The sequence below is a fragment of the Leguminivora glycinivorella genome, chromosome 2, assembly GCF_023078275.1.
Source record: "Leguminivora glycinivorella isolate SPB_JAAS2020 chromosome 2, LegGlyc_1.1, whole genome shotgun sequence".
NCBI classification, from domain to species: Eukaryota; Metazoa; Arthropoda; class Insecta; order Lepidoptera; family Tortricidae; genus Leguminivora; species Leguminivora glycinivorella.
The window spans coordinates 10,440,047-10,457,752 of record NC_062972.1 but is presented as its reverse complement, the minus strand read 5'-3'; the positions used below and the strand labels follow the sequence as shown (position 1 = coordinate 10,457,752).

Below are 17,706 nucleotides of genomic sequence, written 5' to 3'. Positions count from 1 at the left end.
GCCGCAGGTAGTGAAGAGCTTTGGTGCAGATTTTTTGTCTCGCTTCAAATAACGATCGAAAAAGCGACGACGCGTTGGAAGTTGCGTAAGCATACATTAGTAGTACATTACGTCCTATCGTATTATTATATTCTTTGGTCCTATCTCTTTGTAGTCTGCATCCTATTGAGAATGAGAAAATTACATGTACTTTATTAATATATACGACAGGGATTAAAAAATAAAGTTAAACATTCATCAGCCATTTTAATATTTATTTCAAATTAAAAGAATGATGCTATACTCTCATCGTACATTTCGGACCACTTCGTCAAGGTGTCCGCGGTCCCTCTCGCACGTGTTGCCAGTGTTAATGAGGTTCCCATATTAGTAGTATTTTTATCTGTATATTACCTGACTTTATAACTTCTTATTTTATTTTAATGTTATATTCAAACTAGGGTTTCGATATATTTCAAAAAATTTGAAAATAATTATAATGTAATTATTTTGACGCCACTAAATCAAAGATTTGTATAATTAAAAAATACTTTCAATTGGGTGTTAGTAGATTTAGTAGTAACTTTGAAAATTGACTGGTATCCCCAATTTATGACAGTGATGACGTCACTGAATAATGTTGACATTGTCAGCAAGTGCGAGAGGGACACCAGCCCAAACAATTACCTCTCATGTGGACACACTTTTTGACCTAACTAAACAATCTAGTTTAATAATTCTAAATCTATGGTCCGCGTATTTTCTTGTATTCCATCTCTGTTTAACAAATAAAAAAACGTATCAGGTTATCTCTTTCACAAGCACTCTGGCCATTGACATTTTTATAGACAAAAAGTTGGTTGTCTGTAAAGTCGGTTTACGGCATCGACTTACAATAGGGACTGAGCTCACACTTTTTTTGCCATACTAAATTGAACCTTATCACCTGCGCATAAAGGCGTTCTTGACAGACTAGCAAAAGTGTGTCCACATGAGAGGGTCAAAGTTGGGGCTGGTGTCCCTCTCGCACGTGTGACCAGTGTTAAAAAATTACTATAGTAGTAGTATTTTTACCTGTATGATAACTAAGTTTATAAACTTCCTCAATTATTTTCGTATTATATCGAGGCAAGGGTATTAATACCTTGTAACGAATTGGTAAGTCATTATTATGAAGCCATAAAACCAAAAAAATGCGCAATTATTAAAAACCTTTAATTGGGTATTAGTAGATTTGGTAGTAACTTTGAATATTGACTGGTATCCCCAAATGATGACAGTGATGACGTCATTCAAATGATTTTGATAGTGGTAATAAGTGCGAGAGGGACACCAGCCCCAACTTTAACCTCTCATGTGGACACACTTTTTGGCCTAACAACTCATTCTGGTTATTATAATTCTGTGGTTTACGGACGGTAGTTTGACGTGATAACGTCAAACATTACAGTAGTATAGACAGGGGCGGCTCACTCCGCGATTCTATCGCCGCGCTACAAAGTACATGCTGGCGGCCGCGAGTTCGCGGCCTAATAATGAGTGGCGCGCGGTGCGTTTTCACGGAACTCACGTTCCCACTTTCTATTGTTACTTTACGTCGCGAGTTTTTTAAAGCTTCTTTTAAAGTGAATGGCTTATAATGCTTAGTTAAATAAACATCATGAATAAAATAGGACAATATTACACAGATCTACTATTGCTTAAGTCACACGGAAAAGTTCAATAAGGCTTGTGATGTTGGGATTTCAACAATAATATATAAATACTTAGGCCGTTTTCACATTAAATTTATCCGATCCGATATCGGATGTCGGAAGGGTTTCAATAGAAAAAATCCAAGATGGCGTAAAGATCACTAGTACTAATAAATTACTACGTATTACGTAATACTCAGAAAAGCAGTACGTGCCGCGCGACTATACAGGCGGGCGTTTCGCGGCCCTCTCCTCTGCCACTTGTTACGCCGGCGGAACGGCTAGCGTGTGCCTGAAAATGGTCCATACACAAACCACCTTTCGTGCCGCGCTCTCGCTTGCTGGCCTTGGGGAACGGGACAATTACGTCATCTTTTTCGTGCATGCAGCCCGTAGTAACGAGTTATTAGACGTTATCACGTCAAAAAGTTATTACCACAGAATTATAGTTAAGCCAGAATGAGTAGTTAAATAGGTCAAAAAGTGTGTCTACATGAGAGGGCATGTTTGGGCTGGTGTCCCTCTCGCACTTACAGACAATGTGAAGCTAGGAACATACTACGCGGACGTCCGTCGTAAAACGACCGCGACCGCGACCTATCAGTGTGCACGGAACAAAACATCCAGAGAGCCAGATTTCGATCGGACGTCCGTGCGCTCAAGGCCATGTCCGCATCCGTCGACCGATAGTTTGCACGGTTATGTGTATTTCCATTGTCCAGATTCCCGTCCGCGGTCGATTTACGACGGACGTCCGCGTAGTGTGTTCCTAGCTTCAACATTCAGTGACGTCATCACTGTCATAAATTGGGGATACCAGCTAATTTTCAAAGTTACTACCAAATCTACTAATACCCAATTGAAGGTATTTTTTAATTATACAAATCTTTAATTTATTGGCATCAAAATAATTACATTATATACTCTGTCAGTAAATAAGAACAAAGAAAACTATATGCATACTTTTCTTTAGGGTGCTAGAGAAAAATATACGTATAGTTTTCATTGTTTTTATTTACTGAGTTATACTTCCGTGTTACTGACATACTTGTTTGACAGAGTATAATTATTAGCCAATTCTTTAAAACATATCGAAACCCTAGTTTGAATATAACACTAAAATAATATAACAAGTTATAAAGTCAGATAATATACAAATAAAAATACTACTACTGAGGTAACCTCATTAACACTGGCCACACGTGCGAGAGGGACACTAGCCCAAACAATGCCCTCTCATGTGGACCGTTTTCGCTAGTCTGATACGATCACCTTTCTGTCTCAGCGATAAGGTTCAATTTAGTATGGCAAAAAAATGCGATTGCGCTGTCCCCTGTAAAAGTCTTTGGTTATTACTTGCTTATTTTGTTGTGACGTTTGGTTTGAGTGAATCGTATATTATTGAAGAATTTCTCAAAATAACTTAGAAAATAAAGTTCATACATGTATTCTACGCATTTAGCCAAAATTAGACGAACAAATGACTTGTCTGTTTAAACAAAGACATCGCGCAACGCGCAAAAGATTTACTGTATTGTGCTCTTTGTACGATTCACCTAAAACAAAATTACTTGAAATGATTTAATGTGAGAAAAAGTTCATTTTATAGTATTTTTTTGTAAATTCTGTTCTGTTATATTACTAACCTTGTACTTGTTTTAGTAAATATCGTTGGAGCACATCAGAATGGTGTCTGGAGACGAAAACAACTGTGACTTAATTCAACATCTACCAGATGAAATTATAATATTAATCTTTAAAAATCTTCCACTGGAATCAATTTTGACCTGCGAGAATGTATGCAAGCGATGGAGAAAATTATCTCGGGATGCATCATTATGGAGACATGTTGTGATTGTTTATTCAGGGAAGCCCGGCCAAAGTGAAGTAAGTGAACGCAACCTGGAAATTATATCAACACATGGGAAGTATATATTTTGCTTAAAATTACAGTATGTATACAGTTATGCTACTATAAAATCTATAACAGCTAACTGTGACTACATTACTTCACTGGAATTAGTAATGTGCCGAGTGACAAAAGAGTTTGAAGAAGACATTTTAAGATGGCCAAATCTTAAAAAACTAAACTTACGGAATTCTTTGCTTATGACCAGCAAGGATGACTTGATAGTGAAATATGATTATTTTAAAGAGTTACATTATTTAGCCTTGTCAGATTTTGGATTAAACTCATTTAATTGTGATACTTTACTAAATTGTAATTATTTAAGTCATATATTGATTGAAAAAATTAAAGATCTTGATGTAGATTATGTGAAAAAGTTGATATTATCTAAACAAAATATGTTGGTCACCTTTCACATATATGGAGGTGATGCAGTAGATGATAAATGCCTCTCCCTGCTAGCACAGTGTCCGGCTCTCAAGGACTTGGCGATAATAAGGTGTGAGAACCTTACTGATGTGGGTTTATTGGCACTTTCTAACCTGAGGGCAATACAACATTTACAGATATGGAATAACACTAACTTTACTGAATTGGCACTTTTAAAAACATTAGGCAGTAATATATTTATAAAGCTGGAAAGTCTTAGTCTATCTAGAATAAAAAATATTACACCAGTGATAGTGGATATTATTTCAGAATATTATAAAAGTCTTAAGTTTCTAGCTTTGTATCAATGTCCACATATTGTAATGACTGATTATGAAAAACAGCTGAAATCCAAATTTAGGAATATAGATGTGGTTCTGTACTGACAAAAGCATACTATTGCAAGATATACTGTTTTTATGTAGATTTCACTTACTCCCTTTAGTATGAATTGTTTGATGTGATAAAAATAATCTGTACATACATATCTGATCAGATGCCAACAGGGTTTTGTTAGTACTTAAGAAAAAAATATGTGTACTGTGTATGTAAATATCAATCTATTATAACCTGTTATGAACGCAAGATATGGGCACCATACATTCTAATTGCATATTAAGGAAAACATTGTGAGGAAACCGGACTAATTCCAATAAGGCCTAGTTACCCTACGGGTTGGAAGGTCAGAAGGCGGTCGCTTTCGTAAAACTAGTGCCTACGCCAAATCTTGGGATTAGTTGCCAAAGCGGACCCCAGGCTCCCATGAGCCGTGGAAAATGCCGGGATAACGCAAGGAGGATGATGATGACATTCTAATTGCATATTCCATTTAGACCTTGAATACCTAAAGATGCTTCCTTGTGCTGTGCTGTATGAGTGTAACATACATATATCATTGTGTCTATTAAATGTAAATGGAACATACATAGAAATGATCTGTGGTTGAGTAGCTGACATGTCATACTGACATAAACAATCTTACCATGCATCAAGAGCAGCAGGCCAAAGATTCAAATAGTTATCATAATTACACATTGGTAACTCGCTCCTGGCATTTTGGTGGCACTTGACAGTTGTTAACAGACTAGTGATGTGACAATGTTTTTTCCTGTACCTACGAGTCGGGGAAAAAGAAACCAATTAAACAATTAGTATATTTTGTTCTAAATGTTCACAATTCAGCCTATGTCTTCAACTTGAGAAAATCCACTTTGTGTTTAAGAAAACGATCTTTAAACCTCCACTTTAATGGTAAAAAAGCTCTGAATAGAAGTTCTGAATGCTCTCTTAATGTAGTAAGACTTGCAATTATCTGCCTAATTTTGTACCCACTTAATTCGAATACTTGTAATTTGATTACGGGATAAAACGGATATTTCGAATATTTTTATTTTATTTAAAAAGGCCCCACCATGTAGGGGTTATTTATTATATTATCTTTTCTGAAAAAAAAAAACTTAGAAAACTTGCCATATCACTATTCATTCAAGTGCCATGAGTTACCAATGTGTAATCATAATTTACGCTGCTTTTCGTCTCTTCAGATATTTCTATCACTACGGTTGATTTTTGGTATTTTGTGTTGTTATGGTAGAGGGTGAAAGATCCCATGCAATGTATAGTTAATTATATATAAGTTACACGAATTGCTAACGGGAAGGTGGTAGAATAATAATTATGTAGTTTTATTCATCAGCTGCTGTTATGTAGTCAGCCGAAAAAATGGTTTACCACTTTTCAACCTTATGAGTAAAATAGAGTCGAAAAGTGTGGTAAACCACTTTTCCGGCTGACCGTACCTAACCTATCTAGGAAATGTTTTAATAGGTATGCAATAAATAAACATATTGTGAAATTGAAAGCTAAAATAAAAAAGCGTGGCATTCAAATTCATTTAGTATATTACCTTAAATTATAATGGCATTTTCACAAATCAATGGGATATGGTACATACAATGTAGACAGTTTATGAAATTGCAATTTTGCAACCTCCTTTAGGGAGCGTTCAAGTATTACGTAACGCAATTTTTGAATATTTTAGACCCTCCCTCCCCCCCATGTAACGCACCGTAACGTATTGTTGTACCCCCCCTCCCTAAACGTTACGTAACATTTAAATGACCATGATAGTCACAATTATATTGCACAAAGTACGCGTTTGCAGTACATTTTTTTATTACATGTTGGCAAACAAGCAAACCGCATGCCTGGTAACAACGCGGAAGTAACTCCAGAGGTGTTACTTGTGCGTTGCCGTCCCCTTTAGTAATCTGTACATTATTGTAACGGATCGTAACGTTTTCCCTCCCCCCAAATTGCGTTACGTAATACTTGAACGCTCCCTTAGGTTCTAAAGTACTTTTGTTAAGTCACTAAAATGAGAATTAGAATAATATTTATTCATACTAATTAAACTGATATAATCAAGTAGATATCATGGTATAGTTCAATTGAAATGAAAAGTATAAATGCAATGACCACACAGTTCATATGTGTGCAATGTCCATTAAAATAGAAGAAGCTAGAGTTCTATTAAAAATGTCTGTCTTCAATGAGTATAGATCTGTTCTCTTTTTTTTCCTAAATATCATGGTCACCAAACTGGTCATATATTTAAAAAAAAAAACAAGGTCAATTTTCTGGGTTATATCAGTGTATACATAAAATACCTATAAAGTGCTGTTTCTTGGACATGACTTTATGCAACAGGTTTAATTGTTATTTCAAATTTAAATCGGATAAAACTATTTACACAAATATTGAAATATTTACAGTAGACAGTTTATATTCTAGGCACATGTTTGATACAAAAATGTAACATTTACAATGACATTACATGACATTTTATTCTCATAATCGCTGTTGTATCTAGTTTAATAGATCACTAATTAGTTATTTATGTCAATTAGGAATTTATAATTAATATAATTCAACAAATTAGGATTGTGATGTTTTTTTTTATGAATGGGCTGACAGCAACTGTCTACGAATTATATTTTATTTTACTACCTTAAATACCTACTTACCTGCAATTAATGTTATGGGGTCTACAGATAAAACAATCTAACACTATTTGTCGCTAATATCGCTATGTTGCTTTACCAATATCGTTATATTGTTATGTCCATTTTCCCCATAATATATGCCTGTTCAATTTTTTTAACTCTCAAGCAAAAACACATTGCATCAAATTAGACAGCTGTAATAGCACTCTTATAATAGTTAAGTCTATAGACCCCATGTGCAGCATTGTTTATAATTCAAATATATGGACCTACATCACAACTTTTTATGTTTTCTTGAAACATATCACAGTAACCCTATTCATTTGGTACCTACATTTTTTAGAAGATATTCCATTTGTATTCATACCAAAGACAGTTAGTTGTCCTATCAGAAATAACACAAAACATTTTTAAATGTTACATCTACTTAAAATCCTAAGTTAAAGATCCTGGTTTAGTTTATTTCACACAAGGCTTGCTTTGACTTGTAATGTAAATGTTCAATACTGACAACCTCCCCACAACACCGCATTCGCCCTGGCCCGGCCTGATAATGGTATAGGCGGTTTTTTTGCGGTTCCGGCTCATGTTGAGCAAGAATTCTTTTATGAGAATTAGATATAGGCTTTTCTTCAAACCTATTATGTATGTTCTAATGTTTAGTATTCTTGCATGTATGTGTCGTAGTAAGATAGATAAAGCCGTTATATAGTTATAACCCTAGGAATATAATTATACCTCGTAACATAGTTAACGAAAGCGATTAATTGCTATCTTACTAGGAATATAACTATAATACGTTACTAGTTTAGTCATATAGTTATATGACTGGATTCAGTTAGGGTTATAACTATACCTCCACCGCACCGCCACACTCCTGCCTACAATCATTTCACTAAACTTAATCCAGTCATATAACTATATGACTAAACTAGTAACGTATTATAGTTATATTCCTAGTAAGATAGCAATTAATCGCTTTCGTTTAACTATGTTACGACGTATAATTATATTCCTAGGGTTATAACTATATAACGGCTTTATCTATCTTACTGCGACATATGCATTACAGAAATCGTAGTGGTAAACGAGTATCAAAAAAATTGCGCACATATTTTCTACAACATTTGTGATTCTTATAGCATTGTATGTGGAGGATTATCAGTCTTTAGTAAACTCGTCAAAACCTTACGGACCTCTAGCTAATATAATTTATATGCTTGATTACTCAAAAGCATTTAGTGAAATATTTTTATACCAGATCTACTTAATGACGCTCGCAGATGGACACAACACAAGCAAATTCTAAAATGAAACTTATATGTACATATAGTTAGAAATAAAATAAAACTAATAACAATTGCCTAAATTTAAGGTAGGTACTTACTTGTTCAATTAATTAAAAAAAACTTGTACGTACACTGCATATTTTTTGGTTTCACTAAGGAACGATAATTCGACGCGTACAAGAAGGTGTTGAAAGTTCTATCTGGAAACATCCCTTGCAGATAATACTTGCTTCCTTTTTAAATTAAGATTTTTAATGTTTTTAACCCCCGACGCAAAAACGACGTGTAAGTTTGACGTGTCTGTCTGTCTGTGTGTGTGTCTGTCTTTGGCATCGTAGCTCCCGAACGGATGAACCGATTTGGATTTCGTTTTTTTTTTGTCTGAAATCTGAGTAAGTCGGGAGTGTTCTTAGCCATGTTTCATGAAAATCGGCATACTATGTCGCGGTCGGGGGTTTTTTCAAAATTTTAATTTTGTGGTTAGGTTATTTCAGTATTATCTGCAAGGATGATAATACGGAAAAAGTTTGCCAAAAATATATTTTAAGTCACAATAGATAACAACTATCTGTAAACGAATGGAGCGTTTATAGCGAAATATTCTTTCATATCCGTCATGAATCTTTTATTTATATTGAATCGGGAGGGTCTAGTTTTAGAGGAACATTAAGTCGAGTGAACTTACATTTACTTTTTTTTTACAACTGAAAGGAAATTTCTGATACCGAGTTAAAATTACAATAAATAGATACTTAAATGTTGTCCTCGAGGCGATCGACTTTTTTAGTGGAACTCACATCGGAGAAGGTCAAAATTGTAAATACCGTAGCGCGTATCAAGAGGCGGCGTATAGCGGGACATAAAAGTCGACCGCCCCCGACCGGTAATGATGAAGCACGATCACGCTCCCGGGCGCTCATCGCTTGCGGCCGCGCATGAACTGCAGCGCCTTGGCCATGAGCGGCGCCTTCTTGGGCTTGAAGGGCGCGCCGGCGCCGGCGCTGAGCACGGGCGCGGGCTGCGCGCGCGCGCCGCCGCGCAGCACGTTGGGCGCCGCCGCCAGCGCCGCCACGCGCGCCGCCGGGCTCGCCGTCGCCGCGAACGCCGTGCCGTGCTGCGCCTGCACATTACGCGACGACATTACGACGCTGCCTCTTTCATTTAAGGGTGTTCGAGCTTGACGGCTTCTCTATTCTTAGGCGTTCTCCAGAAGCGGACAAACCACGTACCTCAGCGCTTAGCGTTTAACTCACGCTGACAGTGAATGCATTATTCGATTAATAAAATAGTACATTTCGATACAAGTGCGAAAAAGAGGAAGTTCGAAACGAGTGGCGATAAATTAAAACACGACCGAAGGGAGTGTTTTAAATCGACACGAGTTACGACTTCCCTTTTCGCACGTGTATCGAACGACGTTTTTCAGTACAGATGAGCCTCCGAAGTTTCGACCTGGCATATAATGAACCACTTCTCGCACTAGTGCGTAAAAAGAACACCATCTGTACTGAAAAAGGTATTTCAGCATAATTTTAGGTGCAGAATAAACTACCCCTAATAGATATATTCTATGCAAAAATTGGTCAACAACATTTTTTGTTCATCGATTTCGTCAAAGAAAGCCGTTCATTCAAACTCATAATAAATATCTAGCAAAAGTGACAAACAGAATCGGCAAACAAATGAATCTGTATAATTATTACTGGTTGATGACTTTGATGAGTTAACATGCTAAGGTACACTACCTGTTTCCTAGCAATGTTGCGCGGCGGCTTCACTACAGAATCCACATACGCCATTTTGGTTTGCTTGATGGGCGCTTTCTTGGCTTCTTGGGTCATCTTGATATTAGCCGTTAGAGACTTGAGTTTATCTTCCTGTTCCTCTTGGCATCGCTGTAAAACGAAATCGAAAATTAGTTAAAATAAGCGCAAGATATCTTAATTTGCATGCGAATTGCGAACCCGTTGAGCCTTAGACCGCCAAAGTCACCAAAATTATTAAATTAACCTTAATGCATTGTAATAACGTTTTCAACGGCGACGTAAGATCAATTATTGTTACATAGGGGAAAAAATACATTTAACACGTTTAAAATCCAGTGCTTCCACATACGGTCACGGCAAGTCTCATTACAAAGACGTAAGCTTTTCAATTCACCACAGGGCAGAATGTGTACATTTTTGATTAATTTTAATAGAACAGCCAATTTCTTTCGCTTTTCAGAAAAGTATATAGTTTTAATGTTATTGATATAAATAAACTACGTAGTAGTGTCAAAGTAATGTCAAAATGTTATATGTATAAGGAAGGGGGGCGTATGCATGTTTGCCACCGACGTAGTGTAAAAAAGATGTATCATACCATGTACATCTCTCTCCACGCTTCCATCTCTTGCCTCTTCTTGTTCCGGAAGTGTTTCTCGCAGAAGGCCTTCCACAGATGGTCGGTGTCCTCGGTGAGGTAGGGATTGTGGTACTCCAGCATGAACAGCTGCTGCGGCGTGGCTTTGTCCACGATGGGCTTCAGGATCTCGTATGGCACGCCTCCGGTGAACTCGAGTGCTGGAAACACAATACATCTCAAGCGACAACAAAAACTTCCTTATTATTTCTTAACTATAGATAAAGTACACTCTTCATTTCAATGCCAGAGACAAATGTGCGGACAGATGTGAGAGCTAGAATTTTATTAGCATAATTAGCTATAGTGTAGTACGCGCGACCAGCATGTGTATCCGCGGCACTCGACATTGATGGCGGTGCTGTCCTTCCTCCGAATTTGGACTAAAATTTGGATTAATAATGTTTACATTAAGTAAATGATGATTCGTTTAATAAATAATATATATTTTATACCAATTACTTAATTTAAATGATATAATATAATTCTTACAAAGTTTTTATGAATAGTTCAACTATGAATTACTCACCATCTATGTGCTCTTGGAGGACTTGGACGCAGAGCTCGTAAAGCGTGGGAATTTTTCCTATAACCTTGTTTCCGGAGTATACTTTAGTTCTGTAAACACACATTACGGTTGATACGCATAATTATGTACAGTTATTATGATTTTAAAGAGATGAAATATCGAGTCAGCAATGATTAATTTAATTGCTAATATTAAAACATTCAGCGTCGGATCCAGATAGCAAATTTAAACCCATGAGATGAGAATACCTACCGCCTTACAAAGAGTAGACATTAAAACGAAAGAACACTGATAATGACTTTTTAACAACAAAACTTCAATGAGACACTAACACAAACATGTAAAACCGGGTCACTCACGTATACCTACATAGTTGAATATTTATCGACATGTATCACTTTATACAGAAGAGCAGAATGTGGATGGTCACACTGAAATGCCTAGAGCAGAGCACTCAAATGCGCCTTTGATGTGCGCAAATTACCGACAGCGGGGCGAAGGCTCTGCGGCTTCGGGTGAAGTGCCGTAGTATTCGCGTTATCGGGATGTGTATAGTCGTCGAACCATAATAATGTATCTGCTAGAATTACAAGCAAAATAACCTTTGGTTCTTTGAAGAAATGACGTGGCTCATAGCGTCCTCGTCCGTGAAGTGCGGCATGAGGCGCGGCGGCGGGCGCGGGCGGTAGTTGGGCGAGATCTCGGGCAGCGCCGAGATCTCCAGCGCCGGCAGCGGCGCAAGCTTCGCGCTCGGCGCCAGCAACGACGCGGGGCTTAGCTGTGCAACAGATATCACGTTAAACGTACGTGTAGGTATGCGTCACTAGCCGGGATCAAATAGGGCGAGCAGCTTCGTAAGGCAGTTTCCTCGCGTGTAATCTGCCTCGGCCGAGGCACTTCTACATTGTCTGTTGGACGCACGAGGAAAATGCCTTGCGACGCTACTCGCTTTGTGGACCCAGCTATTAAAATACAGTCCGCTTGATGAAATTTTGATTTCCCTTCTTTTGCATTTTATACAAGTTGTATGCAGATTAGCCAATAAAATCTTTAGCTGACTGCGCGTTTCTTTATGCCCTTCTTTATAAATAATCACGCAATGAATGGATGCCCCATATCACCCTAATATTGATAGAGACATAGAGAGTCAGTTTTCACAAGTTTGACCAATGACAATAATTATGGTTTCCGTACTTTCCGATATACACAGTTAATTAACGATAACAAACCACAACCACATGCAAGTTTATAGAAATATAATAATATCAAAACTAGGAATTAAAAGATATATTCACAGTCTGAAAAAAAAAAGAGTAGAAAATAAAATGTGGCAACTTTACTGCACGAAATATTGTCTTCAGTTACCGCAATAGTTACTCATGAAATAAAATTATGGAAATGGATTAAATCGCGTATAATGAATTTATAATTCATCCCGTGTCCCGACGTTTCGAACACTTTACAGCATTCGTGGTCAATGCTGTAAAGTGTTCGAAACGTCGGGATGAATTATAAATTTATTATACGCGATTTAATCCGTTTCCATAGTTTTATTTTACTGCACGAGTTATAAATGAGATGTTTTTTTAATTTTAATGAGATTGTTGTTTTAGCTTGTGCTTCACACAGATCAGACACAGAATTAGGATCCAAAACAAAAATCAATTGCGTTTGACAAAATCTTCAATTTGTAAGGCTCTGTACTTACGTCATTATTAAATGCGTTGGGTGAAGACATTTCTTTTAAAGAAACTGTTTTCTTTTTTGGCTTTACAGGACTAGCCATGCCCAAGGCTTCAGCAAAACTGGCACCTGAAAATTAAATAATATTTATTAAAAATAAACAATTTATATAATTTTTGAATAAAATGATATAATATATAAAAATTAAAGTGAAAATTGACAATGACAAGGTAATCAATAAAACAAAAAGTGTAATGTTACAGTTAGACATCTACAGTGGAAACCCGTCAATAGGTGATAATTTAGGCTGCTATTTCACTATGTCACCAATTTCCACAGGTCAACTAGGGCCAAGTAAAGTATCTTAATTAGCCTCTGAGTTACATGAGTTCATAGTAAAAATATTTGATTACCTGATCCACAGTCAATGCCATCATCACTGTCCACAATGTTGTTTTGTGGTTTTGTCTTTGGTACAGATTTATTGCTTGACTTTTCACTTTTGTGAGATGAAGAGGAACTTGAATTATGTTTAGACTTTTTCTCACTACTGTCATCAACCTTATTTTTATCCTTGCTATCATCCCTCTTGGATTTACTGTCATGTGATGACTTTTTCTCACTCTTATGGCTATGACTTGATTTTTCTTTAGAAGAACTACTCTTATCTTTACTTTTCTCAGTGCTAGATGAACTATGCTTTTCCTTAGAACTACTACTACTTTCTCTTGACTTGTGTTTTTGCATATCTTTATCAGAAGAACTCTTACTTGAGTTTTGTTTTTCTTTGTCTGATTTATGAGACTGGCTGGAGTGTTTTTCAGATTTACTTTCACGCTTCTCATTTTTGTCATGTTTATCTTTACTTCTATCAGACTTATCTTTTTGTGAGCTGGACTTGTGGCTTTCAGAAGAACTTCTGTGTTTTTCAGATGAATGACTATGCTTTTCTGAAGAACTCCTATGTTTCTCAGAGGAAGTCCTATGTTTATTAGTCAAATTGGTGTCTTCTTTTTTCTTATCTTTTTCTACACTATGATCAGATTTGTGTTTCTTTTCTGAACTACTTTCCTTGTCCTTGGACTTATGTTTATGTGAGCTCTGTGACTTCTCTCTAGACGAGGATTTGCTTGATGAATGCCTTGAGTCTGAAGTATGAGTTTTAGAATGTCTGTCATTATCAGAAGACTTTTTTGATGATGATTCCTTTTTAGGTTCTACAGTATGGTTGTGCAAAGATTGTTTTGTTGATGCAGATTTGTGGTTTTCAGAAGGTTCTGTTTTTATCTTTTGGCTAGCAGTCCTTTGATTTCTATCATCTCCTGATGAATCTGATATCTCACTCTCACTGTCCGAGCTCTGCGAATCTTCAGAGTCATGATGATCATCACTTTCGGATGGTTCCTGCTTCACTTTTACTGATCTTTTTTGGCTCTCTCTCTCACTAGAGCTTGAGTGCTTCGACTTTTTAATGCTACTATCTTCTTCCTACAAGATTACAATAAATTTACTAATATGGATACTTGTTTTGAATTCATCATAAAATAATAATAATTTGATTGAATAGTTTTTACAAAATTTCTTATTTCCCTCGCTTATCTGTAGGTATAACCTTTGTAGTCGTTATAATTATAAAGCACAACATTAGCCTGCAGACAATTGGCATCCTATATTTATGACATAAAAATGTAATATTATTTTCAATGTATGTTGTGCAGTGTATTTATGGAAATAAACTTGATTTCTTTTGTCACAAAATAAATATAGATACAGATAAGATAGGTATATTAGGTATGAATGTGTATACATTTTGTGTATAAGAACAACCTTTATTGGGTATCCTTTAAAATTTTAACGAAGATTTACAGCTCTATCTGTATAACAAAAATACTTTAAAAATAGAAAACCCACACATACCACTGATACAAGCTATAACTACTACAGATCTGGTAAATTGTAATAAGAAATAATACCAACCTCACTGCTATGATATTTCCTTTTTGTTCCGCTTGTATTGCCATTCATCCGAGATCCGTCAGATTTATAAGATCTTTCCGAGTCATCATTGTGCCTACTTCTAGACCGATTAGCACTGTCATCAGAATCTTTTCCATTTCCATGGCCATTGTAGTTAGTGGCTGATACAGGATAATTTTAAGCTTATTAAAAAATCACACACACAAACTGTATTTAACAATAGGCTGCATGTATAAGTAATAACAATGATATCTAAACTTAAATAATTCTTATCTATAAAAATAACTATCTAAAGTCGAAAAAATAAACACAAGCATGCAGCTAGGATCTTGAGAGCTCACTGTCATTATTTTGATCGGCTTCCTGGTCGCTTTCCTCCGATGCGACCATACATTTCCATTTGTTGACGAGAGCTCGTGCGGCCTGCCCCACGGTGCCCGGGTCTTTACGTAGCGCGTTCACGGTACGACCCACGCCAGTCTCCTGCAGATGCTGCACTGTCACACCCAGCCCGAACAGTTTGTCGATCGACTTCAGAACCTGAACAATCAGAAACTCATCCTAAGCTACGTGTCCAACTGCCATATTACGTACTTAACATCTCGCGGTGTAGGAATTACTCAACGATTGAATCCTTGCACTTTTTACATCGGCATAAGTCATATTCGTTCAAATTGACGTAAATTAAACTACGCAGTAGAAATACCGGAATTTTCCTTATTTCTCAAAAATATGAAAGGATCCCTTGTAAACGCAAACTAAGTTGACACTTACTTTCTGCTCATCGTTTGGATATTTTTCTATTGCATGTTGATAATGTTTTACTAAATCAAGTACAGACGCCATAGCGTACAAAAAGAAAGAATTAGTCAACAATGGTGTTGATTTTTATCAATAGAAAATGAACGCCAGCTGGTAAAAGGACACCATTTTTGTCACTCACACATAAACGTTAAATAAATTGTCAAGCCGACTTGACGTCGATGACGTCGAAGAGAATAGACAATATCTTTTTTTTTTATGTAATGTGTCTTCGGATGCCAGTATCAAGCGCATCACCATATAATAAGGACATTAACAAGCCCCCCTAATAAAAATTCGTGTAAAGTGCATATACTCATCCTTGACTTCCTTATGACTTAGATAATGTATTGAAAAAGGATGGATATATGCTAGTTATTTCTCTTTTTGGTAGGTGGTCCCTGGTTTTGTGATAGCTAGGGATGTTACTTTGTCGATTCAATTATCGATAAAATATGCACTTACTTACGTTCTCACCTTAAAAATAATATAAACGTTATATACAGAGTGGGGCCTGTAACAAAGGCGAATAATTAAACTGTAGGCTATTCTCCTTATACTGATCAACATTTGTTCGGCGACTTTTAAAAATAACTTGTATTTTGATTTTTATCACCCTTGAAAGCTTTTTCTAAGAGGTAATGTATTGCGAATTCTGTTAAGTCTAAAGTGTGACAGACAACGTCAATGACAACAATAATGGCGTACATTGAAGCTAATATTTATTTTGTATGAAAAATTTAAAATTTAAAAACTTCATAATTTTTAAAAGTCACTGAACAAATGTTGATCAGTATAAGGAGTACAGCCTACAGTTCAATTTTTCGCCTTTGTTACAGGCCCCACCCTGTATATAAAAGTAACGAAAACATACAATATTGATATAAACATTTCATTTGGATTATTGTGGCTTTTTGGCTATGAAAGTCATATATTCATACATTCTTGGCTAACCGTACCTACTGATTGCAAATAAATGGTTTGTTTATGTACTTACCTACATAAACGGTCACTTCTCTTCTCTTACCAAGTCCTAATATCTATATAATATAAAGCTACAACCCGACTGACATTTTTCAAAAAATAGGCAGAAGGGGGATTTGAAGGTGGCAGTGTTTGGTGTGGTCGTATAGAGTTTGGTCCTGCGACCCCGGATAGATCAGACGGTCGGTCTACCGGTTCCGGGTAAAAAAATGTTGGACGGCCTGGCCAAACGGCTGGAGTTAGCCGGGGAGTGTTCGACCAAATGTCATAGAGGACCCTGGGCAGTTTTTGACGCCGCCATTTTTTTTTCAAAATGGCCGACTTTTTTTTTTGACGATTTTTCAAGTTTGTCGTGGAGAGCTCAAATTTTGGTCATAGAATCTCCAAGTGGCCTCGATTCGAATGAAATAAAAAAAAATTGAAAAGTGCTACAAATGTGGGAAAACTGGCCACTTTTATTTTGTATGGCAACTTTTAAACCGTAAGAGATAGCCGGGGGGTGCTCGACCAAATGTCATACAGGTATCCGAGTAGAAAAAAGTCGCATTAAAAAAAAATCAAAATGGCCGACTTTTTTTTTTGAAAATTTTCAAAATGGTCCTAGCGCGCTGAGATTTGGCACACGGGTGGACGGTCGCGCTAAGATTAGTATTCAAAAAGAAAATTTTGAAAAATTCAAAATGGCGGCCTTTGAGGGCCAATTGAAATTTGAGTGGAGGTTTTTCTTTTAATTACCATAGCTCCGTAACGGTACAAAGAAGTGAAAAGTGCTCAAACAAATGTTATACAGTCACCCGAGGTCCATCGAATGGCATTAAAAAAAAATCAAAATGGCCGACTTTTTTTTTTGAAAAATTTCAAAATGGTCCGAGCGCGCTGAAATTTTGCACACGGGTAGACAGCCACCCCAAGATTAGTATACAAAAAGAAAATTTTGAAAAATTCAAAATGGCGCCCTTTGAAGGCCAATTGAAATTTGTATGGAGGTCCTTTTTTTAAATCCCCATAGCTCCGTAACGGTAGG

At 36.5% G+C, this 17,706-nt stretch overlaps 1 protein-coding gene across 3 annotated transcripts; it reads right to left on the bottom strand.

The window, feature by feature from the left end:
• Window positions 1–4,015: 4,015 nt before the first annotated feature.
• Window positions 4,016–15,836, bottom strand: LOC125236408 (transcription elongation factor B polypeptide 3-like). Of its 3 annotated transcripts, none has more exons than XM_048143219.1 (10): window positions 15,672–15,836; window positions 15,239–15,437; window positions 14,898–15,058; window positions 13,334–14,408; window positions 12,946–13,049; window positions 11,840–12,015; window positions 11,238–11,326; window positions 10,670–10,869; window positions 10,051–10,200; window positions 4,016–4,124 (listed from the first exon to the last, which is right to left on the bottom strand). In XM_048143219.1, exons 1-10 carry the CDS (start codon window positions 15,741–15,743, stop codon window positions 4,107–4,109), a joined length of 2,244 nt encoding a protein of 747 aa, XP_047999176.1. In that variant the 5' UTR covers window positions 15,744–15,836; the 3' UTR covers window positions 4,016–4,106. The 3 variants fall into 3 exon arrangements, with proteins under 3 accessions (XP_047999176.1, XP_047999160.1, XP_047999169.1); XM_048143203.1 differs by lacking the exon at window positions 4,016–4,124 and adding an exon at window positions 8,672–9,425; XM_048143212.1 differs by lacking the exon at window positions 4,016–4,124 and adding an exon at window positions 9,464–9,559.
• Window positions 15,837–17,706: the final 1,870 nt, after the last annotated feature.

Coding starts and splice junctions, on each gene's coding strand:
- LOC125236408 (XM_048143203.1), bottom strand. CDS start 15,743: ATGGCGTCTGTACTTGATTTAGTAAAACATTATCAACATGCAATAGAA. Junction 14,409..14,897: donor GGAAATATCATAGCAGTGAG/GTTGGTATTATT, acceptor GTAATCTTGTAG/GAAGAAGATAGTAGCATTAA. Junction 10,870..11,237: donor CCTCCAAGAGCACATAGATG/GTGAGTAATTCA, acceptor TTGTGTTTCCAG/CACTCGAGTTCACCGGAGGC.